The sequence below is a fragment of the Rhinolophus sinicus genome, chromosome 3 (genome assembly GCF_057876585.1).
Source record: "Rhinolophus sinicus isolate RSI-liver-muscle chromosome 3, RSI-T2T, whole genome shotgun sequence".
Classification (NCBI taxonomy): Eukaryota; Metazoa; Chordata; class Mammalia; order Chiroptera; family Rhinolophidae; genus Rhinolophus; species Rhinolophus sinicus.
In genome coordinates, this window is record NC_142503.1 from 170,724,689 (window position 1) to 170,752,025 (window position 27,337).

General features: G+C 39.8%; 1 protein-coding gene across 2 annotated transcripts; it reads left to right on the forward strand.

Moving 5' to 3' along the window:
- The first annotated feature begins 1,627 nt into the window (after positions 1–1,627).
- On the forward strand, positions 1,628–26,470 carry PPP1R36 (protein phosphatase 1 regulatory subunit 36). Of its 2 annotated transcripts, none has more exons than XM_019733639.3 (11): positions 1,628–1,927; positions 2,756–2,820; positions 10,850–10,936; positions 11,461–11,558; positions 11,662–11,728; positions 13,683–13,781; positions 17,892–18,026; positions 24,462–24,504; positions 24,812–24,990; positions 25,077–25,262; positions 25,830–26,470. In XM_019733639.3, the coding sequence occupies exons 1-11, from the start codon at positions 1,862–1,864 to the stop codon at positions 26,014–26,016; spliced, it is 1,212 nt and encodes a 403-aa protein (XP_019589198.3). In that variant the 5' UTR covers positions 1,628–1,861; the 3' UTR covers positions 26,017–26,470. The 2 variants fall into 2 exon arrangements, with proteins under 2 accessions (XP_019589198.3, XP_074183478.2); XM_074327377.2 differs by lacking the exon at positions 1,628–1,927 and adding an exon at positions 1,937–2,322.
- Positions 26,471–27,337: the final 867 nt, after the last annotated feature.

Genomic DNA, 27,337 nt, shown 5'->3' on the forward strand with positions numbered 1-27,337 from the left:
CCCCTTCTTTTGTTAGGGTCTGGTAATACAGAAGTATAAGATGGTCCCTTCAGAGTTATAGAAAGTTTCCTTTAAATATTATGTCCCTCTAGCACATGTGAAATAACTTGTCATATAACTTTTATGTAGGTCATTGTTTTGGGTTCTCAACTTTTATTTTTACCTTAGTTTTGTACATTAGACAGCCTGATGTTACAGTGAGGTATAAAAGATCTTTGGTTTTCTGTGATCATTTCTTCACTCATTGGCATAAACTGAAGAGGCTGACTGAAGTGTGGTCTTCCTGATAATGGTTGTGAGGTGAACAGATTCCATCCAGAGTCCTTGGCCTTTATCAGGCCTTTCTGGAGCTTCAGCTTATTTCTCCCTGTCCTCCCCACCCCAAGTTATATACACAGCTTGGTGAAAATAACTTAGTGACTGGAATATTCTTATTCCTTTTCAAATGAGTCATCTTGCAATAAGCCAGCCCTAGCCTCAAAGCTGCATTGCCCATGTATAGGTAGGTGGATTTTTATATATCTGAGCCAACCAGAAAGGACTCAAATGAATGGAATGTAAATCTGGGTGATTACAATTTTATACCACTGTAGCCAGTGGTTGTGTTTTACCAAGGAATGAGACTGGGAGGATGGAGGTAGGGATAATGTCTATTGCCATATTTTTAAAGTTTATGGGAGTATACAATCACAAACTATTTACTGAGCATCTCTTACACTAAGTAAACTATGGGGATAAAATATATGAGGCATTCCCAGTCATGTAGTGCCATCTGGCATTGCTTACCTCAGTTGGAAAGAAAACCATAATCTGCGTATCAACTCAGTTGCAAGAAGGAATTACAAGACACATGATTTGAAAAGTGTAAATATAAAAGTATCAATTGAATACCCATTGACAAAGCAAGTACTTATTAAGGGTGGTGCATTATACACATTACTCCATAAAAATCCTCCTAACCCCTGATTTGGGAATCTTCAGAAGTGGTATCAGTGTTATCTCGCCCTAGGTTCCACATCTAGTTATGCAGCAGAACCAAGTATTGAAAACCTGATTTCCACACTTTTTCCCCTTGCCTGCTCCCCCAAATCAACCCAGTCCTAACCTGGATTTGAACTTAATTTAGTGCTAACTACTAAAGTTTGGAAAAATCTAGCCTAAGAAATTAATGGATCATTTTTAAAATAAATAGAGTCATGAAAACAATCTTTTCTCCCCTCCTTTTGTTAGGGCCTGCTAATACAGACGTGTAAGATAGTCCCTGCAGTTATAATTTCCTTTAAATATTATGACTCTCTAGCATATGTGAAATAACTTGTCATATATATAACTTTTATGTAGGTCATTGTTTTGGGTTCTCTTATTTTTTACCTTAGTTTTTGTACATTAGACAGCCTGAAGTTACGGTGAGGTATAAAAACATCTTTGGTTCTCTATTACCATTTCTTCACTCATTGGGATAAACTAAAGGGGCCGACAGAAGTGTGGTCTTCTCAAAGGGTTCTTCCCTGTGGAAATGAATCTAGTTTTTCCAATTAAAAACAAAACAATAAAGTAGTGGTTTACTTCACGTTTGTAAGTCCGTGAATAATTCATTACCGAAGAAATACTCTCCCCCCGCCCCCCACCCCCACCCCGACAGCTTTGCTATGGATACACCAAAAAGCCACAACAAAGGCTGTCGTAAGGTGGACCGAACCACACCCATGAGGAGACGCCTCCCGGACCCGTGTGGGCCGTCCGCCCGCGCGCGCGTGGCGGTGGAAGCAGGGTCCTCGCCCCCACCAGCCCTCCCACCGGCCGTGGTTTCCCAGCGCCGGAGACCGGTTGCCTAGGCAACGTCGTGAAGCTGAGTGAAGCCATGAATCAGGTGCCGGAGGTTTTTCCGAAGAAGCTGCTGGACTCGCAGGCAGCTTCCGGGCAGGATGTAAGTGCAGCGTGGGTCACCCCCACCTTGGCGGCCGGTGGAAGGTCGGCAAAGCTGTCTCCGCCGGTCCCGCGGCGCCCGAGACGGCTCCATGGCAGGGCCCGGACGTCGTCCTTCCCTTCTGCCCCCTCCCCTGTGAGCCGCCGCCTTAGCTCCCGGGCGAGCGGACTCAAAGATAGGGGTACGTTTGTCTACAAAAACACAACTAGAGAGGTGTATTCGGCGAAGGGCCAAAATTGATTCTGGCTCCCTACGCAGATATTTATGAAAGGCCGCCTCACCACCTCTAATTGGTTGGTTGCAAAATAATAGCCCAACTGCGGAGGAAACAGTCTGGCGATGAGAGGGATCCCGGAGAGAGGCTGATGGGTTGGTAGCTACCCACGGTGAAAAAAGTAAACTTGTTCTATGCCGACTTCCTCTAAAGGGCGGGTCAGTGTTAGAGTAGGCTCCTCCTGGGATAAGTGGAACTCCTGCCCCAGGTTGAGGCTGCCCAGGGCTTCGTTTACTGTGGTCTGACTCCCGGTTAATCGGTAAATTACTGTGATTGTCCTGGAGATAGTGCAGTCTAAATGAAGTTTCCTTCCTTCCTTCTCTTCCTTTCCTTCCGCCCTTTGTCCCCTTCCTTTTTCCCTTCTTTCTACCGAAACTACACCTAAAAACAATCAGAAAGGATAAAATCCTGGCTTCAAAAAAAACCACTTTAAGGTTTTACGTCTTTATTGAATAAAGAGCAACTAGTGGGAATTAGTGTTAAAAATTCATTGTGTCATGTGGATTGTAAATTGAACTTTTAATTATTTTTGCTGCAATCGTTTCATTTTACAGCAGTTGGGATTACGATTAGGCATGTGGTACTGGAAAGATGAAACCAAAACTCTTGAATTCAGAAGGTAAATTTTAAACTTTATTACAGCTTTTATAAAAATTAAATGTGCTTGGGGTAAAAAAAAAAAATTCAAGCAATACAAAAGGGTATAAAGAATAAATGTCCGCTGAAATCCTACCAATGTAAACCCCTGAGTGGCAGGAACTATCTTGCTCGTAGTCACGACCCTGGAGCCGTCTACAGAACTTCACAAAGTAGACATCAAATGTTTATCAAACATGTCCAGTAAACCAACCAGATTCAAGCAGAGGAAGACTAAAAGTAAGGGACCGGTGACAAGGTTAGCTGTAGGATGATTATGGATAGTGATACAGGTAAGAAACAGGGAAAGTTGGGGCTAAGTTCATGTTGGTAGCAATAGAGAGAAGGGTTCAGGACTAAGAAATATTTAAGAGATGGAATTGGCAGGATATTTGGATAGAATTGATAGGATGTGGTGCCTGGATGTGAATGGAGAGGGAGATGTAAGTGCTTAGGTTGACTCCCAGGTGTCTGGTTTGGGTGATTGGGTAGCTGGGATGGCCCTTCACCCATTTATGATAAAAGAGACAAAATTGGTGATGTGTTTGAAGTTGCTATGACATGTTCACATGTTCACATGGATACATCTTTTAGGCTGTTGGACGAATGGGTCTGGAGGCCAGGAAAGGAATTGGCTAAGCAGGTGTAAGTTATATTTACATTATAAATATAATGACATATTTCATGTCAATTAAACATAAATAATTTAAAGGCCAAACATACTAGAGTAACAATCAAAAGTTTATATTTCATAGAGTATTTATTTTAGTATTTGAGTAAGCTATCACTTCCAAAGCAGTGATTTCATTTTTGTTTTCAGATATGTCACAGAAGAGTCTGTTGAGTAGCTCCTGAAACTTCACACCGTGTGAGATAGAAAGACAGCAAAATAGCTTTGGGATTAGACAGACAAAATAATCACAGTCAAAATACATGTTAAAGCACAAGAACATGTGGATATAAATTTTAAGTGCCAACATTTTCTTTTTTTTCCCTTTTTTTTTAAGTCTTTTTTGTTTATTTCTTCTTTCTTTTAATTTCTTTTTTCAATCTTCATATATATTTAAAGGCCATTTCAATCCTCTCTTCTGTGATGAAAATTGGACCATGCTTTTCACTTACCTTTTTAAATGAAGTTAATTTGTAATATTTTTCAAACTAATTTTCAGTGCTAAGCTAATAATCCACCCCAAGTGGCTCTATTTCCTTATAAACCTACTAATAAGTATACAGATATCAATTTCACACTGACTTTCTTGTTCATAAAATATTCATATTCATATTGACTTTCTTGTTCATAAAATATTCATATTCATAAACTAAAGTTTATTTTGGTTTGTTACCAAGTTATTCTTTGAAAGTTGCTTGATTGATTTCCACCAATTTTGGAGAATATACATGGAATGGTATGATTTAAAAGGTAGATTATATGGCATAATGTTGAACAAAAAAGGCCAGACGTAAAAATGTAAATATAGGATGACCCCATTTATATAGGAGTTTAAAAATAACAGACAAAAAAGAACTGTGATGATAGAGGTCAGAATAATGGCCACCGTTTGGGGGTTATCAACTGGTAGGGGATGGGGGAAGGTACAAGAGAATCTTCTGAGGTACTATAAATGGACTATATATTGATCTGGGTAGTGGTTACATGGGTATATACATAGTAAAATTTTCATCAAGCTGTCCACTTAAGAGTTATGCACTTTACTAAATGTAAGTTATACCTCAATTTAAAAAGTTAAAAAAAGGCATTGTTTTGTACACTTGAAACTGAAAAAAAAAAAAAAGTTAAAAAAAGGAAAACAAACCCAAACTCTAGTCTCTGTGAAATCTACAAATTGGGAGCAGTTAAGAAAGATGGGAAAAGGTTGATGGGGGAAGGGAGCAGCTCTTTTGTGGTTGTGCTGCTTCGTGTTTAAGCAACTCAATTTGGGGAACCTCAGAGTATCATCAGAATTACCTTGGGAGTCGAGCTGCTAGGGACAATACTAAGGGAGAGGAAAGCAGACCTTTGTATGTTTTAGATCAGAGTTAGTGTTTGGATTTAATGGAAATATAGGTACTGATTGCCTTTTAAAGTCTAAGCATATCCCATCATGAATTAAATTACAGGTTTGAAGTCAGAGAGAACTCATGAGCCGGAACATGCTCTTTTTCTTAGAGGCAGTGCTGCAGAGACTTATGTCACCACAATGTGTGGTGGTGAGACAGGGCAGAAGCAGAGGAGGTTGAGAGGTGACTGGTAAGGATGGGTGCTGCAGAGGCTGAAGGCCTGTTCAGTCACTGCTCTCAGACCTGGTTCTGTTTGGTATTGACCACAAACCTTTACTGAGCGTGCATGACAGAATTGCACGTATGCTCTAGAAAGCCCCTTCCTGTGGTAGCATGGAGGGGTGAGATTCGAACTAAGGAGACAAAACAATTATGCAGCAATCCAAGGGGGAGGCGAAGACTTCAGAATGGAGAGTCAAAGACTCCTTCTAGAATTAGCCAAAGAGAAAGAATGATTAGAAGGGTCAGAGGAAGAACCCTGAGACATAGGCCTTGAAGGCAGAAGATGGTTTTCTAAGAAGAGGGGTTTAGCATCTGCAGCAATATCAGATGCTAAGGAGAGCCCAGGGTGAGGCAAATACTAAAAAGGCCTTTCTTTGGATTTAACAAGTTAGGGATTGCTGGGGACCTAGATGAGCAACAGGTTTAGGCTAAAGGGCAGTAAGGTGGAAATTAGATAAGGAGAGAAATTAGGTGAGGAGAGAATCTGAGATAAAGGTGGGAAACTAGCAAAAATATACTCTTACCAATAAGTTTACCAGTGAAAAGGAAAGGAAGAGATGGTAACCTTTAAGGGGTCCAGTACTAAGGAAAGGGGACTTTTATTGGCTTTGTTTTAAAGGTAGGAAAATTATTTGTTTGTTTTGGGAGAAAGAAGAGACGGAAAAGAAGAGAAGGAAGGTAGGAATAGGATCAAGGTCACAGATTAGCTTGGAAAAGATAGAAGCAGTTTTTCCACTGAGCATGGTGGGAAGGAGATAATACAGACATGAAAGCATGGGAATTTGAAAGTGCAGGGAGGGATATCTATGGTGCTCTCCTGACTGAAAATAAACCAAACCCTTCCAGGCTACTCTTGGAAGGAGAATCTTTTGGTAGCAGTGCTGCCGACCCTAACTTCCCCCAGAGACTGCTGCTCCCTTTGAGGCTCACTCCCCTGTAACTGCCACTGCTGCCACACTGGGCTGGGCCAGGGCTGAGGAAAACCACACTCACCCAAGTACCCTGATCCAGTACCCAAGAGGGGTCATTTCCTGCAGCCCAGGAGTCAAAGAAGGCTTCCCAGGGGAGGTGACAGCCAAGCCAAGATCTGAGGAGCAGTAGGACTTGGCCAGGCAACAGGAGATTGGTTGGGGAGGAAGAGAGTGTGTTCCAGGCAGAAAGAACAGCATATGCAAAAGCCCGTTTTTGAGAGGGCATGGGAGATGTTTGGGACGGCAGGTAGTTCAGTAGGCTGGGTGTAGAGTTTCAAGTGTTAAGAGATAAAGTAGACCAGGGCAAGATCAGGAGCCGTCTTGCATACCATGCTGAGGAATTTGAACTTTATTCGAAGCGCTCAGGGGAGCCCTCAGAGGGTTTTAAGCAGGGAAATGACCTGTGATTAGAACCGCATCTTAGGAAAATGACAAAGGAGTTTGGAGGGAGACAAGACTGGAGGCAGGGAGATCAGTTAAGAAGCAGTTGCAGACATTTAGTTGACAGATGATGGTGGCTACAATTAAGATGATGGCAGAAGGAAGAGAGGGAAGTAGACAAATTGAAAAGAATTAAGTAATTAGTGGGCTTTAAGGGCTTAAGGGTAATAGAGGAATCAAGGATGACATCGTTTTCTGGCTTGGACACCTGGGTGGGGGTGGCACTTCTTTGCTGAGATGGGGGAGATAGGAATAGTGAATATAGGTTAAAGGCGAATGAGCTCAGTTTTGGACACACTGAGTTTGCGGGGTCTGTGGGATGCCCAAGTGACAGTGCCCAATAGGCAGAAGTGTCCGTTTATATGTCTGCAGAAAGATCTGAACCTGAAATGCAAATTTGTGAGTTATCGGTGTGAGTGGAGTAGATGAAATTACTCAGAGGAAGTGAAGAGAGTAACCAGATGGAACCCTGAGATAGGCCCGCATTTAGGGAACCTGCCTGAGAAGAGGGGCTTTAAGAGACTAAGGAGCAGCCAGAAATGGGGAGGAAAACCTGGAGTGTCATGAATCCAGATAATCTGCTTTGCACAGTAACAGCTTCATCTCAGAGGCATTCACATTCCATCTGGAAATCTCTTCCATGGTTTTAGTCTCTCTCCACAGGGGGAGGCCACCTTTTACACCCACTAGCCAATAGGAGTTTGCAGACTTCTAGGTATTCTCAAGTTCAGATCAAGAGAAGATGATCCCTTTCCTCTACCCCACCTTGCAATTCCTGGCATCTTTCCTGCACGAAAGACACTGGAAATCTTATCCTTCAGAGAAGACCTAATTCCCTATTCATAGGCAGATCATGCCTTACCTTTGCAAGATTATACCCTGAGGGAGACACTGTATCAGAATACAACAGGATACCCATAACCTCCATGCAAGAAATGGACACACAGTAATAGGCGAGGAAAAGGTGGTCATTATTTCTTAATAGGCAGTTAAGGAAGAGACAGTAGAGTGGTTTGGAGGGAGACCGGGGTTAAGATCCTAGCTCTCTTGCTTACTGTCATTTGTCAAGTTGCTTAGCCCTGCTAATTATCAGTTCTCTCACCTATAAAAATGAAATAATGCCTTGTGAGGAATAAATGATGGTATTATATAATTCATCAGCATGCATATCCATTTCTTATTTGTTAAAGAGAGAATACCTTGATTCACAGGCCACATCTAGTTTGGCCCATGAGGCACACTTCTCTCTGACAGTGTCAGTATTCTTACCTCTTCTTGTTTCAAGTGCCCTGACACCCAGCTGGGAGAGACTTGGTAGTCTGCCAAGGTCATTGACTCCCCTAAGGACATACGTATAACTGAGGAAAGTACACCTCCTCAAGCCCTGAACTCCTTTTATTTTTCATTATGATAAGAGAAGACTACTAATTAACCACTGGAAAGCTCTAACTGTGTGAAAGCTATCTGCATTTTAGTGATGGGTTCTAAAGGGAAAATATGATTTTTTTTTCCTCATTTATTTCAGGGCAAAGGTAAGCAACATGATTATGTTGTGTATTAGGAACACACATGAACAAAATGCAGTCTGTGAAAGACCAGATTCTAAATGGGTTGCCAGATTGAGGGGGAGACTGGGGAGACTGTATAGGAGGGTATAGGACTAGCTCAGACTGTGGTTTGGGAACCAATCAGAGGTGCAATTCAAAGGACAGTTTTCAGTTATTACTAATGATGCGTCTTAGTGATTCCAAGTGCACTGTGAGCGTAGACTGCCTTTAGAACTAGGACAGGGCACTCAAAAAGAGAAATCCATCTCACCAGTGGAACGAGAAATGACTTCAGTCAAATGAAAGCCACTCAGACAAGTGTGACGTAGGAAAGGCATGTCCAGAGGTCAGAAAACAAGGCCTAGAGGTTTAGCAGTAAATGCCAGACTATTGGCTAAGGGCAGTGTGCCTGCTGCAAATTTCAAGCACTGGGACATGGGTCAGCTTCTCTGAGCCTCTGTTCTCTCCGGTAAGGTCATACTCGTGTACGAGATGATCTTTTAGATGCCCTCTTACCCCAAATTTTATCATTTTACTATTTCATAATTCTAAGCTTGTTTGCCTTAGTTCATAGACCTAATCTATAAGATAGTCCCAGGTGTATCCTTTCAAATTTGTTATTTTAGATCTCTCTAGCTTCAGATCATTTCAGGCAAACTAATAGGGCAAGAAACTTTGAATTATATGGATAGGACTGAGAAAAGGGTAGGAGATGGCAATTTCATTTGACATTAACTTAGATTGGGTGTTTCTATCTTGGCTCGTCTTTTAGAGAAGGGAAACCCTGGGGAGAGCTGGTGACCTGAGGCTTCTTTAGCCTGGTAGGAAAGTAAGAGCCAGTGCCTTGTAAGTGGCCAGAACTCTGTGATAATCCAAGGAAAAGTTTGAAAACAACTTTGTGTTCTTGTTTAGGATGGTTATATTAAGGAAGGAGGAACTAATCTGCACATTAGGCATCTAGCAAGAACGGGCTTCAAAGAGCCATTAGGAAATGTCTGAATGTTTAGGGGATTTGAGTATTTTGTTAAAAGCTATGTAAATGGTCTGTCAATAGAGTATATTGACCTCACACTGTTTCTTCCTGTATATCAACTTTTTTTTCAGTTATGCAGGTAATAAATCAATACATTTCTGTTATTAAAAACTCAAGTAATACAGAAGTATACAGATGTGGAAGATAGATCTCTTCCTCACCATCCCTCTTCTCTACCCTATCTTATCCCCCATCTTTCTTTTTTGAGGTAGCCATCACATTTGGCATCCTTTCATTTCTTATTCTCTGCCTACCCCCATCCCATTATTTCAGTACCTTCCCTGTCCCGAAGACCCTGTCCTTGGAGACCAGTGATAAGAGGAGCACCAGAAAGAATGAAAAGCTTAGAAATCATTCACTGACCAACTTGATGCCAATGGCCTAAAAAAAAAAAAAAAAAAAAAAAAAAAAGATGCCCTTAAGGTGATATCATGTACATATTTTTAGGAGCTAACTTGCCAGGAGGTTGGCTAAAACTCCTGGAAGAAGAAAGTATCAAACTGATTAACTTTATTACTCCCACAGGGAGTTATTTCTCTAAAACGTTTACTTTGCTGTTAACAGGTTAACAGCAATCCCAGAAAATTTTGAAAAAAAGTTGTTTCAAAACTGTTGTATTGACAAGAAGATAATAAGAGTATACATGACTGAAATTCATGTTTAGAGAGTGACTAAAGTTTGGGGCAAAGTGCTTCTATTACTATATCTACACCTAAATGTAACAGAGAGACGTAACTGTGGGCAGAGATTAATCTTCTGGGTCATGTTATCAATGTGGTATAATTTCAGGCAGAAAAAGAAAAGTCATAATTCATAGTGGGTTCCCAAATCGGTGTATTTGGTAGACACCACAATTATGCGCTCCCAGAAAATGCTCTCCCTCAAAGGCAGGAACCACATCCTGCTGGTCTTCAAAAGGCTTGTCTCAGTTTTCCTGTTAAGCATTTGCTAAAACTCCTAAGAGCCTGTACATTGACTCTAATCAGACACCATTTTATTTTCAATGCCATAGCAGTGTCTGACACAGGATGATTTTAGTATATATTTGTTTGTTGCTCAGTTGTAGTCCCTTATTAGTTAGACCCATTGCTGCTTAGTTATGTTTGTATGATGATAGAGTTTAAGAAACCCTGATATAAGGGTCCTGAAACCTTCCTAGAGGTCAAGGCCTTTAGAAGAGTCCGAAGCAGTGACAACTGAGATGGCTCCCCAGGAGGCAAGATTGATTGCCTGGTGGGAAAGTGCATGGCTTCGTGGCCCCAGTCCCAGCTTTGGTGCTGGCTAAGTGATCTTGGTCAAGTTACTTTCTCTCTTTCTAAGCTTCAGTTTTTCTCATATGTCAAAATGGCAATAATAGTAATATTTTCCTCATAGAGTTGCTGTGAGGATTAAATAAGATTATACCTAAAAGCACTTGGTGTATAATAAGTACTCAATAAATCAAAAAAATGTTTCCAAACATATCATGAGCTTTCTGTTTCTTGTGAAGTTACTGCAACATTTTCAGATGGAAATGTTTTGTGTATGATGGTATTCTGGAGGCTACTGGTACGTAAAGGCTGAATATAAAGTCTGAAATCTTCATCTTTTTCTAGATTGCTCCATATGTAAATACGTGAGTTGAGTGCTGTGCCTCAAATTCTCTTAGGCTCCACTAGTCCTAAGGTTACATGAGCCACGTCATGATTAGTTTTCCCCTTGCAAGAGGTTAAGTTCCTAATTTTCTCATTTCTATTACAGTTTTATACCTGCAGTAGAAGTCAAAGAAAAAGGAAAGAAAGGCAAAGCAGTTCACTTTGCTGAAATTGATGGTGCAGCTTCAGACAGGTATCTTAACTTCCCAGCCATGGCAGCGTTACTGATGACACTTCTCAGCAGATTGGCTTAAGCCTTTATAAATTGTAAGAAAGTATCATCCCAATTCTCCTAGGTTGAAATGCGAATACCCATCAAGGAAAGAACATGCTCTATTTCATAACTATGGTGGGAGTTACCATGTTCCCTATAAATGTATCCCTGTGATAATTTGAGTTTTAGTAAATTTTCAGCTTTTTATACTTTTTTGTAAAATATGAAAATGGTGTCTACACCATAAATAGATAACTTAAATGATCGATTTTGCATGGAATTGGTCTTTAGACTGTATGTCTGGTAGTGTACATTCCTCCCCTAGCGTAGTACATATAATTTTTAATAAAATGAATTCCTAAATCATCCTACATTAAACAAAACCCATGCACGAAACTCAGGCTCTCATTACTTTATAGTAAAAGCCTCAATGCACCTCAGGATCGGTTAAATACAACTAAACCTTTCAAAGCACTGCTAGAAACTGTTATACTCTAAAACAGGCTGACAGAAAAAAGGCTGGCTTCAAGAGATGCTAAGTCACCTCAAGCCTTGGAGAAACGAGGTCAGCAGGGCAACATTACACTGCATGATGCTAAATGTGAGTAACTAAGTGTTTCCTCATCCCTACGTATCTTATCTGGTGTGAATCTCTAAGGCAGCTCTTTGTCCCTCTTTCAATTGTCCATCTTCTCTCCTTTCAGTTGTTGCTTTGGTTTTGCTACAAGAGACTGAGATGCAGCGTATCTATTCTTTTACGACATTTATGCGGTATGTAATGCTTGTGAGGCATTTTAGATCTTTTATCCTTTATTTTGAAGTAATCCCATCTGATAAATGATAATAAATCTGATTTTTGGAGATAGGGCATGAGGCTGGCTCTCTGCAAGCCATCCTCTCAGGACCAAAGAGGAAGCCAGAAGTCACAGGAGCACAAAATAAAGTCCCAGGGCAAGGCGTGTGGAGAGCATGTTATCAGAGTTCCATAAAGGCTGCACCGTGTTTGTAGAATAGTTAAAGGGTATACTCATCACTGAAGATCAGTTTTCTCCACGAGTTATATTTAGCAGCCCCAACGAGGTGTGTGACTCTGGGTGAGCTTCTTGGCCTTTCTAAGCCTCAGTTTCCCGAGATGCAAAATTGGAAGTAATGGTGTCTCCATATGGCTGTGCATGGAAAGTGCTTCACATGGCCCCCACACTTACAAGTGCTCAGTGAAAGTTGGGTCCCCGGTGCTATTGACAGCCCTCCTAAATTCCCTCAGTATTCAGTGAAGGCTGCTTACGGCAAACAGCTGAGACTTTCTGCCTGAAGCTTTATTCCGTGGCAGGATCACCCTCGGCCTGACTACTAGGCAGTCAAGGAAGGAGCTCTAGAGAATCAGTGCCCCGGAAGCAGCCTTTAATCAGTGATGTGCCAGAGAGAGAGTTGGTAGATAAACACCCCAGCTTCCGTCTGTCAGGATAACTCCGAGAAGTTTTCTGTGCTGTCCCTCCGAGACCCCTACAGGACTGAACTTCATTGGTCCCCAGTGATAATGAACTTGTTGACCCCTTTGTTAGCTTCCTTCCTTTCCTATCGCATGTCCCCGCTCCCCTCCTGATGTTTCCTGAGATCTCTTCTCAAGTAAACTACTTAACCCTCAAATCTTCATCTCAGAGTCTGTTTCTGGGAGAACCCAACCTAAGACAGGTAGTTATTAATATCCTGAAAAATATCTGCAATGTTCACCTTCATCCTGCTCTCCAGGTATAGTTAAGGAAAGCATTCCAGAGTAAGAATTTCCATTTGGGGTTAGAAAGAAAGCAGCAAAAGTCTTGTAAGAATATTTAGAAAGAAAACAATGATTTCTAGTTCAAAAACGAATGAGATAGGATTATAGATCAGTGCAACCTTTTTGGAGAGTAAGACTTATGAAACTTTAATATGTGTATATACGTTCTAGCAATTTTACTTCTAGGAAGTCACTCGAACATATGGTTATAAGAATAACTACTGCAGTAATGTCTGGAACATTTTTAAAAGACCTAAATATCCATCAATATAGGACTAGTTACATAAATTATGAGATATAGAATACTTTATTCAGCTGTTTAAAAGAATGAGGAGAATCTATGCATAGTATTATGGAAAGAGGTCGATGCTACACAAATTTAAGTGACAAAAACAAGTTACAAAGACTTGTGTATACAGCATCCTATTTGTTACAAAAAAATTAAGGCATATATTCATGCATACGAGTATGTGTATGTGTTGGTGGGGAGGGCCCTTATATGTGATTGTCTATGCTTTAGAAATTTTAGGAAGGATTCATAACAAACTCGTATCAGTGGTTACCACCAGGGAGTAGAATGGTGAAAGGGGGTGGGAGGAGAGAACTTTTCACTTGCTACGTTTGTGTACATTTTTTAAACAAAGGAAAAAATATTACTTGTATAATGAAAACTTTTTAAAATTTAAAACTAATTGATAAGCAAAACTTACCAATTTATCAATTATCAAAATGATAATTTAATGTCTGACATTCCAAAAAGTTTTGTTTACAAAAATCAGATTTCTCAAATCTTCAACAGTATAGTAGATACAATTTTAAATGGAAAATTAGTTGTATGATAGGTGTAATAACATGTATTTCAACTTAATCTGTGTTCATGTATTTTTTTATGAGAAACTTATGTTTTGAAATATGTTAGTGTTAATTTCTTTTGTTTTCATCTCCCCATAGGAATAAGAATCTTGACAATTTCCTCGTGGCATTATTGCACTATTTATCTCATTACTTGGAAAAAATCTCACTGGAAAAGAAGCCCAAAAGCTATATGGTGTAAGTAGGATTTTGTAGTGTGCCTCAGAGTTTTTATTATTGCCAATATGAAAGCTAACTTTTGGGGGTAGCTGGTTAGCTCAGTTGGTTAGAGCATTGTGCTAGTAACACCAAGGCTGCCGGTTCAATCCCTGTATGGGCCACTGTGAGCTGCACCCTCCTTAAAAAAATAAAACTAACTTTTGTCTAGGGTGAAGAAGTGATGGAAAATTTTAAATCTTTGTAGTATACTAAAACATTTTACATGTGAGTAGTTTACCAGTTCTTAAAGCTCACTGAATAATTCAGATGGGTATTCTGAATACAAAATATTCCAAATTATATAGACTGGAACTGCCCATTAGAAATATAATGAGAGCTGTATGTGTAATCTAAAATTTTCTAGTAGCCATATTTTTAAAATGTAAAAAGATACAGGTGAAATTAATTTTAATAATGTATTTTATTTTACACAGTGACCCAAAAATATTATCATTACAACAGGTAGTCACTATTAGGTAGTTATTGATGAAATACTTTACTTTTTTTATAGTAAGCCTTTGAAATTTGGTATCTATTTTATACTTGCAATGTATCTCAATTCAGACTAGCCATAGTAAGTGTTCAATAACCACCTGTGGCTCATGGCTACCATATGGGACAGTGCAGATATAGATATTATTTGTATGCTTTATATGCTTACGAAGTTCTTGCTAAAGGGTTTGTAAGCATCTAATTAAACAACTAAGAATTTAAAAAATTAACGGATATGACCAAAATGATATTCCATGTGACAGAAACTTTTTTTTTTCTTGGGCTACGTATGAAGAATTTAACTGCTTTGGATAGAGGTGGCTCAGAGCTGTACACCAAGGGCAAGAATCTGGAACTCAGAGTCCAGAGCAAAACATTGCCTCTCAGGCTTGGTGACCTTTCAAAAGCCATGGAACTTTCCAAGGGCCCAGGCTGCCCCTCGCCAGTGTATGTGGAACCAACCCAATGATTTAGCTGTCAGGAATGCTGGTGGAGTCATTAATTTGTGCTGCAGAGTATTTTGGAAATGCAAAAGCCTTGTTACAACCGAGCAGTTTGATTTTTATGGATCGGTAAATGTATCCGGACAGCAGTTTTGTAAAGAACCAAATAAATAATTCAAACACTGCTGCTGTAGTAAAGACATTATAATATGTAACATACGTGTTGTTTCAGGGCTGCATTTCACAGCAGGGCAGCCAGAGCTCATAAAATGTTTGTGTGGGAGCAAGCAAAAGGGCAAGCCAGCTCTGGGCTCAGGAGGTTTGAGGAATCTTACTATTCCCCAAAAGAAACTTGAGTTAGATGTTGGTGGCATGTTAGCTTATATTTTGTGAGGTGTTTTCTCTCCTAATTCTGAGAATTGTTGCTAATCTAGCAGAAAAAGTTGTTTAATTTCTTAATTTATGGGAATAGATAACAGAGAAGAAAGTTTCTTAGCCATTTTAAAAATTCACTAAAACTTATTAGAACACAGTGGTATAAGGTAGGTTTCCTTAGAAGAAATCAGTTATAGAATGACAAAAAAGACTTAAAATTACGGATTCTATGGTGGGATTCTAAAAAAAGTATAACAACTTCATTTTCAGGCTTCTGGTAGTCTATTGGTTTACTTATTATGATAGAAATAAATTGCATTGAGATATGTGGGCATAAATAACTAAGGAAAAAAACTGATTTTAGTTAAACTAGTGAACTATAACATAGGGATAACAGTAGTACCTACTTCACACAGTTATCGTGCAAATTAAATGAGATAATGCGTGTTATCTTAACCTAGCACTTGGGAGGAAAACCTACACACTGTGAGAGGAGAGCAGAAAGGGATGTAGAGGATAGCAAAACAGAGTTTAATGGTTTTAGATGATTAAAAGCCCCAACTCCAGAAGAAGAAGCCATATCTCCTTTTTACAGATGAAGAAGCTAAGACTCAGAGAGGTTAAATAATGGGCTGGAGATTACATGCCTTGTAATTGGTGGAACTGAGATTAGAACCCAGGTCTGTCTGACTCCCTTGTCTGTGCCTAAACCACTGTGCCGTGTGCCCATCACCTGCTACCAGACAGCTCTGCTCTCTTTTCCAGGGTTCATCCATTTGTAATTAGGAGTTACAGTGTATATGTAGATGTTGATGTGAACAAAACTGACTCCATGTTTATATCCCTGCTTTTGTTTCTCTTCAAGTTTCCATGCTGAGGACTCTGACCTAACTAATCTCAGCACCAAAGCCTTACAATTAATGAGTAGCTGTGTTCTGTAAACTTACACAATGTAATCATAAAAGATTCCTGTCAGTAAATGACCAGAATGGCATAGCAACCGAGATAAATATCAAACGAGGTGTTGGCATCAATTCTAAGCAATTATCCATCATAAGTATTTTTCAAGTCATCACAGCCTTCATAGTTAATAATTTTTAATGGTGGCATAATATTCCATCAAGCCAATGTATGTTATTGATTTACTGACTTACCGATTAAGAGGCAATACAGTAGAGTGGTTAAGGATACACACTTTAGAGCCTGGTTTAAATGCCACAGAGAGTCATATGTTAGGTTAAACAGTATCTGGCTATCTACTACTCATTTTATACCTCTATTTTGTATATTCTGGAAGTTTCTAGTTTTCCTGGTGGACAAATAAATAATAATTGCACTGAGTGTCTTCATGCATTATGTTTTCCCCTAATTTAGGATGATTTTCAAAAAGAAAAATTTCTAGGAGAGATTATTGGATCAAAGTTTATGATCAATTGTATGGCACATGAAATTATTATCAAATGTTTTTCCAAAGGATTGTACCTGGGCTTGTTTTAAATGCCAGGTTCTACCCCAACCTACTGAACCAGAATCTTGGAGTGGGGTGATATTGGGAATCTGCGCTTTCAGCAAATACCTCAGGCAATTATTACATATATTAAAACTTGAGAACCATTGGCCTAAAAGTTTCAAGGCATTTCTTGATTACTGTCGTTTGTTTTGTTTTGTTTACAACAGCAAAAGAAGAGTATTAGCTATCGGTGGCTCTAGCAAAGTAGGGGTGAACGATGAGGGTGGGGACTGCTGAAGGAATCAGGGAGGCAGGCACAGTGATGGCCATTGGGGTGCTCGTGGGGATGTGTTTGAGTTGAAATTTGGGCATTTAAAGTTGGAACCCACTTTATTCCAAACACTCATTTCATTTCAGCGACTCAGAAGCCGCCTTATCACATACGATAATGTTTTGTGCTTCGAACTATCTATATTATCCTTAAACCCACCTCTGTTCCACTATAGCATGTCCTCATGTGGTCAGTCTAGTGGTTAACATCAGAAGGGGCAATAATTTTCCCCTGATGTTTAGGTGCATTTTAGTAGGCTTAAATCTTTCTGAAAATGAAAAGGCAGGAAAAAAAGCTAGTGATGCTTACCTTTTCATTAGCAGTCATTGGACTGTATTGTCAGCACTCTTGTTTCCAACTATACTGTTCTGCAAAAACTTCTAAAATTAGGCTTCAGACATGCTATAACTTAAGAACAGGTTGTCCTGTAAAGTTCATTGGCAATTCAGTTAGAACTGGGATGTGTTTTCGCAGGGCAGCAACATTATTATAATAGATGTCCAAGTCAGAGTAGTGGCCCACAGATGCCTCCTTCGCAAACACAGAAGTGAGAGTAGGCAAACACTGAGCCCCCACACTTAGTGGTAACATCAGGAACCCAGGGGAAGCTGAGGTGGAAAAGAGTCTCTAGGGCTGTTGTAGCAAAACAGCAGGGAGGTGGGCTGCCAGCTGCCTCAGAAACCAAGACAGTTCATTTGTTATTGGAACTGTTCTATATAAATTAAGACTGCCTGTATATAAATTAAGGATACATAGCATAAACTATAAAGAATCTGTTAAAAAAAAAAAAAGTGAAAATTCGCCATTAATTGAGATGCTGATGACAATGATAAACATCAAAGGACTTTGAGGACCTCCCTCTGCCATGGCTTGAAGAGAATAAAGTATGTCAGATGTGTCCCCTCCTATTTCTTTCAAAATAATTTATACTTCAGACTTTTCACTAATTAATATATGAGTTGGCCAAAATTAGTCCAAATTATTGTTTTTCTTTCCAGGGGCCTTGTAGAGAAAAAGAAGATGGACTCGGTTTTAAGTAAGTTAGAAGCGGCACAGAAATACTTGGCACAGAAGTACTGTGTCCTCGTCCTGGGTTTGGGAATGCCCGATAAGCATCACATGTGCTGCGGAAAGTAAGTGCACACTTAGGATTTCATTGGATCTTCACTTGTTTGAACATCCACATCCTTAAAACTCGTAAATTTGACTTTTGGTGCCCTTGAGAAAGTTCCCTTTTTTGTTGTACAGAATAACTGGGCTCAGCTGAGACTGTACCCCAAACCCACATACTGTCTCATTTGAGGGAGCCAAGCGAGTATGGGAAGCCTCCCAGAATCTCAGCTCATATTTTAACAGCCCTCCACTGCTTGGATTTAAATGACTTTTATCTCAGGATGTATCAGCTTAGTGGAATCTTGCCCTCAACCAGGAAGGTTTCCTGCTGTCAGACAAGGGCCACTTGGCTGCCTTGGGCAGGAGGCCAAGTGATGGGCCCATGTTGCAGGGAGTATTAGGTGTGTCCTCTGCCTTTTCACTGCTTGTTCTGAATCAACAACAGTTGTGGGTACAAGCTAGTGCGGTGGGAGTTATAAGATGACCCAGTTTGCGGGAAGGTGGTTTTTACCTTAGGATGACGGTTTATACACTACTGTAATTAAAATTCAAAAACGTTTTATCATAGGAAAGTTTGGGATTATATTAGGGAAAGCTCCAATCCTTATCCCAAAATCTCCTCTGAGTAGTTTCACTACAGGCTGAAGACCCACACGCTGGTCATGGTCAGAACTGTTTTTTTTTGTTATTGTTTTTAAAACTTTATAGGAAAAGATTTCTGTCTCTTCACATTTCCCACATTTTCAAAATACAAATATTTGTATATACTTTTTTTATGTTCTACATTTTCTGTGTACCTTTTCCTATTATTCTGCTTATATTATTTTACCGACCATGTTGAATAGCAGCTACAGTTATTCTGTTGTGTAATATATCCGTTTGCTTAACCATTCCTTTTGTTTGCACTTGTGTGGTTTTAGTTTTTCTGCTCTATAGTAGTTCTACTTTGAATATCTTTATATAAATTATGTTGTTCATTTGGGCTATTTACTTGTGGCATAACCAGAATATTTATCTAGAAGGTATGAACAGTTTTATAGCTCTTGTCTTAGTAGGTCATAAAGAGAATAGAATAGAATTTTAAAACTCAGAGCACATCATATAAAGTGAGGGTAAGCATTGTTTCAGGAGACTTTTGTTTCCGTGTATGTGTACTTGAGTCTCAATATTAAATACATTTCTTGTATCAGTCAACAAGGTATGAAAGCCACTGCCTTAAAGCATCCTTTCTATACCACATTCTTATGTTTTCGTAAGAATGCTTTTGATCAAACTTTTCAAGCCATTACATAATGACATTATCTGTCAGCTAGTAATTCACTTTAGGCAGCTGTGTTAATTTGCAAGATCATTTGAATATATTATTGAACTTTCCCTTTATTTTAGGAAAAAGAAAGTGGAAACTGGAAAAATCTAGTATCTCATAGGGCTGTTATGTTAATTCAAATCTAAAAATCACTGAGTACCTGTGGAGAATTTTTAGCCACTGTCAGATGCTCATGGGAATTAAGTAGGCCAAAGATGGCTTCACTGCAAAGGACGAGAGCATGTATAAAATTATGGAATTATTTCATTTAATACCTCTAGTGGTGAGGTGTAGTAGTAGACGCAATGGAAATATATTTAAAATTGGGAGTTGAGATTTCAGCATCAAAACATTCTGTGGTCCAAATACAGGAGGCGTTTCCAAGTCCCTAGAGCTGCTGGTAGACATTCAGCATGCTACACACCCCATTATTGAGGAAGCAATGGTATTTTCTCTGAACAAAATTTTCAAGAACGTTGTTATGATAACATTACAGGCAGCTTTACAGTTTCCTATTCAATCATGTATAAAATCACCTTTTCTCAACATTAGTTTCTTCGTCTTCAAAGTGTCACTTCAAATTGAGAAAAACTAGAATTTGAGGTTGGCCTTAGCCAGCTCGGGCTGCCATCTCAAATTACCACAGGCCGGATGGCTTAAACAACAGCAGTTTGTTTGCTCATAGTTCTAAAGACCGGAAGGCTGAGATCTGGAAGCCAGTGTCAGGTTCCGGTGAGAACCCCCTTCCTGGCTTGCAGACAGCTGCCTTCTCACTGTGTCCTGTAGTGGCCAGAGGAGGCATCCTACTGTCTCTTCCTCTTAAAAGGATACTCTTCTCCTGGGGCCTCACCCTTATGGCCTCATCTAAACCTAATCACCTCTCAAAGTCCCCCACCCCCAAATACCATCATGTTGGGGGTTGTTAGGGCTTCAACATATGAATTTGGAGGTGGGGGGGGACACAAACATTCGGTCCATAACGAAGTTAAAAAACACCTACTCACAAAAGTAATCTTATTGCCTATACTTAATATTTAACCTTTGAAGTATATATGCATTACAAACTAATTTGGGGATAAAAATATAAATAGTTATATCATAATTAGAGATTTTATCATATCTTTCAGATCCCCAGATATAGAACCCCCACTTTATTATATGTTTAATAGTACATTTTTATTACAGTGTAATTTTTATTCCAACTTTTAAAGGAATTCATTTTGTTGGAAATTGATTGCCTCAATTTAGTAATAGCTCATTTCCAGGAGCTGTTTGTCTTTTTTGCCGTTGTGTGCAGTATCACCAGCTTTTCTTCTGCCTATTGGATAGCAGTTTGGAGAAGAATCAGTTTAGAGCTTACCTAACCCACTATTCACATAACAAATTACATACAGGCCAACAAAAAATATTGCGGAAAACAGATTACAGCATGTTTTTGCCAGTAAAACTTGTTAATTGACCATGGTGTTATGTCCTTGAATGGAGTTTATATTGTTCTTGTGGGATTTTTTTATCTAGGAGATGTGGATAATGTTTTTGCCAGTTATGAGTGATTAACTGATTTCAACATATCATTATTTCACTTCCTCCCAATGTGAATAAACCAATATTCTGGTGAGAACATTTTCATGAGTATTTTCTGACTTTTCTCTCTAATGTGTGCACACTTAACATTGTACTAGAATACCTTACGCTGTTCTCTGGAGTTAAAGATTTCAGTAGAACCAGCAATTTGAGGGCTGTTAATGTGGTGCTTTCGTGTTTCTTGAGAAGTAGGAGGACATGCCGTTCTCTTCTAAATACAGCTGTGTAATCCTGGTATCACAAAAGCTTTGGCAAAATTTTGATGAACGTGTTCAGTGAAAGCTCTCTGTGTTTTCAGGATACATAACCCCCTTCGTGGCACATGCTGTGGAATTGTATCTGTTGTCTGGTTATGGCCAACTCTGACTCTCTCCCCACCTCTTCCTTAGGATTTATACCCTCCTCCTGTGCTCTCAATTCAGCTGTCACCTGATGGGGTGACCAAAGAGGCTGGAGGTGCTTATGAGGATGGGGAGAAAGGGTTCTGTGAAGCTCAGGTGTATATATCATTCTTAAACCCCATCCCCCGACCCTCACCCCCAGTCACAGGCACCAAGGCCTCTTCCCTTCCCCACAAACACATTTCTTTGAAATTTCTTTTCCCTTGTACAGAGCAGGCCTTGACCTTTATTTCAACCTGATTTCAGCTAAAGCAGCAGGGGGCAAGTGGGAACACCGCTTTTTTTTTCTCTCCAGCCCAGATCCCCATTGGCCTGGCCCTAGGCTTTGCAACCCTTCAAAAATGACTGAAAGTATGATATACCTGCCTTAACGTGATTTAGAGCTAATGTAGCAAGAAGGAATAAGAAAGCATTATACATAACAGGCCACTGAAAATCTGTGGATTTACCACCAGGCTGGAATTCCCCTCTTCCCTTTGGAATCTGCCCTCCCAGGTAGAGTGTACAGTGTCTTTTCTGACCAGCATGGTGGCCGCTGCCACATGGGACTCCTGCGCGCTGGGAGTGGGGCTGGTCAATATTGAAATGTGCTAGAAGTATAATATACACTGTACAAAAAAGTCTAAAAATGAATAAAATACCTCATTCATTTAAATATTGATTACATATTGAAATGACAATATTTGGGGAGTTTGGATACAACTGATGTATTATTAAAATTAATCTCATCTGTTTCTTTTTACTGCTGCTACTAGAAAATTTAAAATTCATTTGTGGCTTATATTTCTATTGGATTGTGTTATTATAAACCTTGTTTCAATTTGTAGAGGATTTGGGGGGCTTAAATTTGTTATTTATACTCAGTACATTTCTAAATGTATACTCAATTTATAATTATTAGGTCCTTAATGTAAAATTATAAAATAACATTTTTTAAAAAGAAAAACAACTCAAAATCCACCAGCAAGAGATGAATTTGCAGATTTAAACTACCGTGTTTCCCTGAAAATAAGACCTAGTGCAACCATCAGCTCTAATGCGTTTTTTGGAGCAAAAATTAATATAAGACCGGGTATTATATAAGACCCGGTATTATGTTATATTATATTACATTATATTATATTATATTATATTATATATTATATTACATTATACCCGGTCTTATATTAATTTTTGCTCCAAAAGACACATTAGAGCTGATGGTTGGGCTAGGTCTCATTTTCGGGGAAACATGGTATGAGGTTCCCAAATATACTCATTCTCTGACTCCATTTCCTGGACTCATTTCAGTTTTATATGCAGACCTAAGTCAGAATGTAAGAAGAAACCCCCTACATTCTGTACTTAATTTTTGTGGTGTGGGCTACATCAATTTACTTTGGGCTTTAAGAGAGAAAGAAGTCCCAGTTTTACAGCAACTTGAAAAAAAGGGGAAGAGGTTCATGTTACCTTTCTTCTAATGTTTAAAAAAAGAAGAATGAAACAAAAGTAAAGGAGAGAAAGTGTGTGTTTCCTGGGCAATCACTCTGTCATTTCAAAACCTTGCTGAGATGCTGGTTTGGGTTGTGCCAATCTAAGTGCTGCTCTAAACCTTCTTCCAGAACACAAGCTGACTTGGTATTCCAAAAACAGAGTTTGGCTGGGCGTTGCTTCAGCTTGGCAGGTCTATATGGTCTCTGGTTTCAGCTGGCAGAGGCTGTGGAATGATGAAAATACCACATAAACACTCCTGTCAGGCAGAGGCCTCAGGTGACACAGAAGGATGCTGAGGCTTGTCCCGAAAAGTTTCCGCTGGGCTCTGTTGTTTAATATTTTAAAAATATGCTAAAGAAAAACCGTGTTTCCCTAGCATTCTGGTTATAAGGACAAATATAGACCTTTGATGGGCCTGAGTTTAGTACAGACTCTCCCCTAATTAAATGTGTCCTTCAGTCTCACCTTCAGTCTCAACTGTAAAGTGGGAATAATAATGCTGAATAATAACCATCTTAGGTATTTATGAGAACTAAGTATGATAATAAACATACAGGGCTTAGCATAGTACTTGGTACATGGTCCACGCTGTGATTACCATTGTCTTAATTCTTCGCTGAAGACGTGCATACGAGGAAACCGGTGTGTAAAGGAAGAGCCTGTAGGAAGGGAGGGACCCGCCCCAGTAAAAGCTGACCCACCTCTTCAGTGGTTCCCCCAAATGGAGGTCTAGTTTGTTTAGGCCCATATAGATCATGAATGCCCTGTGAGAAGACTGAAGGTCCTGAGGGATTTGGATCATCTTCCCCAGACCATGCAAGTTCGTCGTGGCTTTGGAGATGCTGATACTAAAGCCAATCATAGGTCAGTTACTCCAAGGAAGTCCCAAGCAAAAGCAGAAGCAAACCCAGAACCAACCCTGGAGTGCCCTGGATCTGGCCTTCTCCCCCATGACTGCTCAGGTGACTGCGGGTGCTCAGCCCTCTCGGTCAACTCTCAAGTCCCGCCTAGGCCAGGCCTGCTTTCCTAAGGCTGGGAACAGAACCAGAATGGCCCGTTTCGGGGAGGGGAGGCCACGTTCACTGAGTGCGCCCATGCCAGTACAGTATGCATAAAATTGAGTTTGTGTCGCAAAGATTCCTGAGCAAATGTCTGCCTTTAAGAGTCAAGGCTCAGTCTGCACACTTCATTCAGAAGGGAGACCACTACTGTCCCCATCTATTGATTGCGTGTCATAGACCTTTGTCCATTTTGTTTCCATTTCTTTTTGCATCCAATAGCCATACCTACTGTGTAAGACTTTTTTCTTTTTCATTTTAGACTTAACCCTGCACTCTTTTATTTCCATACCTACTAACACCTCGTGTTGCCTCTTCACCATGTTTCTACTCATCCCACCTCCCCAACACATCACCAGAAGCATTTGGAAGGATACACTTCCTGGCTGACTTGTTTGTCCTGAATTTATATTGATTAACTTTTGACCCAACACTCTGGGTAACCTAAGAAGTTGGAGAAAAAGATACTCAGACTCATTATCAATGCCTTTTGATAGCATTTATGTGGCTAAATAGTCTTGGAGTCATAGCTAATGATCCTGCAAAGGGGCTTTTTGAAGGTAAGAGCTTGCCTAGGTCGCTGAAAGATTGAACTTCCCTCTCAGCATATAACTGTGATTTGTTATGTTGCAGGGATAAAATATCAGATACACAAAAAGACTGGAAATTCTTTGAGGTGAGTCATGTTTCAGGGCTTTTTTCTTTGATATGAAACATGAAGTATAGCAATAACTAATAGCCATTTGTCAGGTACTTAATGTTTAGTGAATGTCCTTTTGCTAACAAGCTAGATCCCACACTTCAAATTTCTGATCTGATTTTCTTCCTGCAAAGGCGAGTACATATATAATTTTCCATAGCTTTTCAGGAATGTTGAGAAATTGGGTCATCTGGATTTATGTCTATTTAGCAGTTATATAGACAGCTGAGAATTTTTCATATCATGGCTGTGGGTTGTGATTCTTGTCTGTTTTCTGTTGTAGTCCTTTTATACTTTCTGTACATACGTAGCTTGGATTGTCTTCCGACGTCAGTACTTCACAGAGATTGAGGAAGAAATAGGGAGGCTCTTTCGTACCAATATGTTTAACATTCCTCGAAGGAAGCGTGAGGATGAAGAATCAGGAGGGGAAAAGAAACGCATGACTTTTGTACAATTCAGGTACGACCTTTTGACTTTCCTAAACTCAAGGACATTGTCTAGAAAACAGGATGATGTGACCTAAATGTTACCTCCCCCCACCCCAGGAGAATGATGGCGAAACGCCCAGCGATTAAAAAAGCCATTAACATGCGCTCTCCAGTCATGTCTACTCTGCTGCCATCTCTCAGAGAAAAAGCTCAGAGTATCTTTGAGAAAAAGTATCATCAAGTAGACATCCCAGCACAGATGCATGAGAACATGGAAAGTCAGGATTCTGTGCACATGCCCACGTAAGTCACCCGAGGAGAGAGAAAAGAGAGCCTGAATGTGGCTTCCTAGGTTAGGCCTGGGAGGGCCAGGGCTTAGACCCTGAGCCTCTGCCAAAAAGCTGAACCAAGGTGAAAGCACCTCCTACCCACCCCTGCCCCTCTCTACCTGTTCCCTTTTCAGAGCAGTTCTTGGTGTACCCATCTAGACTAGAAAAAATTGCTAGAAAGTTATGCTGGAATTAAAATAGTTCTAATTTGGGAGAGTGAATAGTAGACTTTATAAGGCTGAGGTTTTTCCATTAGAATAATCATCTTCAGGAAATGTGGAAAGGGCCAGTACAAAATCTGGCTATGGGCTGAGGTTTTGACCCATATTTAAGACCGCAGTGGTGGTTCAGAGAAACAGAAATGCTTCCAAAAAAAAAAAACCATAGAGGGGTGTGTGTGTGTGTGTGTGTGTGTGTGTGTGTGTGTGTGTCCTTTAGTACATACACATACACACACACACGTAACAACAGCCACAACCACAACCATGAATCTAAGTCTTCGGCCTCACTGCTTCAGCTGTGCCAATAATTCTTTCCACAGCGTTGGCATCTTGGGAGAGCCTCGGTGTCTGTTCAACCCCCACACCCTTCTCCCGCTTGACCCAGAAGAAAACATGAAATTGTCTATGAGGAAGCTTTCCCAGATAGAAAGAAATAACATGAGGATTCAGGATACACTGGACTTCGTCATGAGAACACTGTCTCGCCATTCACACACCATTCTCTAAATGATCTGGTACATTCCATTTCTGTAATTAAGTCCTTGTGTTTGAAGTAAACTACTTTGACTTTATATAGAACTAGTATTTGTTATCTTTTAAATTGTTCAAATCACTTTGTTAAAAGTTCAACAAGACTATTAAAGAATTCCAGAAAGTTCTTGAAAAGATCGTTTTCCTATATTTAATAGTTTGCTTTGTCACTTATTTACTTCCTTGGCTTCTGTGTGACTATTTAGAGAAATGTAGAGGACATTTAGCCAGTGTTGTAGAAGGCTAGTGAAGAAACATTCTGTTTATTTACTTCTGAGTTCCTTTTTACTTTATGAGAGAGTGTCCTTTGGTATGTTTGAAAACAAAATTTCATAAAAAGGCAAATTAAAATGTTTTTAACATTAAATTGCTTTCTATGGCTATGTTATTATTGGCATTAAGATATAAAGTATATCTGATTCATTTTAAAGCCTTTTAGCTTACATGTTTTATTCATTCTTTTATTTATTCATTTAACAGCAAATATGTATTAAGCCCATGCTCCATCCAAAGCCTTGTGCTGGGTTATGTAGGGAAACAAAGATCATCAAGACAAAGACCCTACCTTCCAGGTCTGGGTAGTAGAGACGATAGGTAAAATACACACCTGCTCACAATACAACATTGACTATGGTAGAGGCCATGAAAGAGGTAAACACCAAGTGCCCTGAGAGGACAAAGCAGAAAAGCAATCTCTTCCCCAGGGACCAGCAGTGTTCTGATTTGAATTTGGAATTGCAAGGACTGAGTGGCACTAAAGGGGGACTTCCAGTCAGAGGAAGAACGTGTGCAAAGGCAGAGATGAAAAAGTGTGCCCTGTGATGGAGGAATGGCAAGCGCATGGTGTATAGGAAGGGGAGGGGTAGAAAAAGAGGCTGGAAGTTTCAGCTGCATGTCCAGCTAGGGAGTGACTTGGATGTTACTTGGGGGGCGGTGAAGATTAGGAATCGCTGATGAAACCAGTTCACTAGGTGGAATACAGAGCTGCGATTATATAATATTATCACTTTAAAAGTCCTGTAGGAATTTAGCCAACTAAAACAACGAGACTGAGTGTAGCTTCCTGTGGCCACAGGGTATCCTCAAACTTCAAAATCCTTCTTAGCATTTAGCTAAAAATTCATTCATTTCTCAGGAAAAACTAGATGCCCTGCCCAGATTTAATATCAAGAACATAGGAACACCAGCTCCAGCCTGTTGATAATGTGGGGAGCTTCTGCTAAATCTGCACTGTCTTCATTTTCTCATCTTTTATTATCCAGATCAGTACCTGTTACTCCTGTTAAAACTGCTAAGT

Bases quoted from the DNA above. Each gene is read 5' to 3' on its own strand.
- PPP1R36 (XM_019733639.3), top strand. From the start codon at position 1,862: ATGAATCAGGTGCCGGAGGTTTTTCCGAAGAAGCTGCTGGACTCGCAG. The intron at 1,928-2,755 runs GTAAGTGCAGCG...TTCATTTTACAG, and splicing joins AGGCAGCTTCCGGGCAGGAT to CAGTTGGGATTACGATTAGG. The intron at 25,263-25,829 runs GTAAGTCACCCG...TTCTTTCCACAG, and splicing joins GATTCTGTGCACATGCCCAC to CGTTGGCATCTTGGGAGAGC.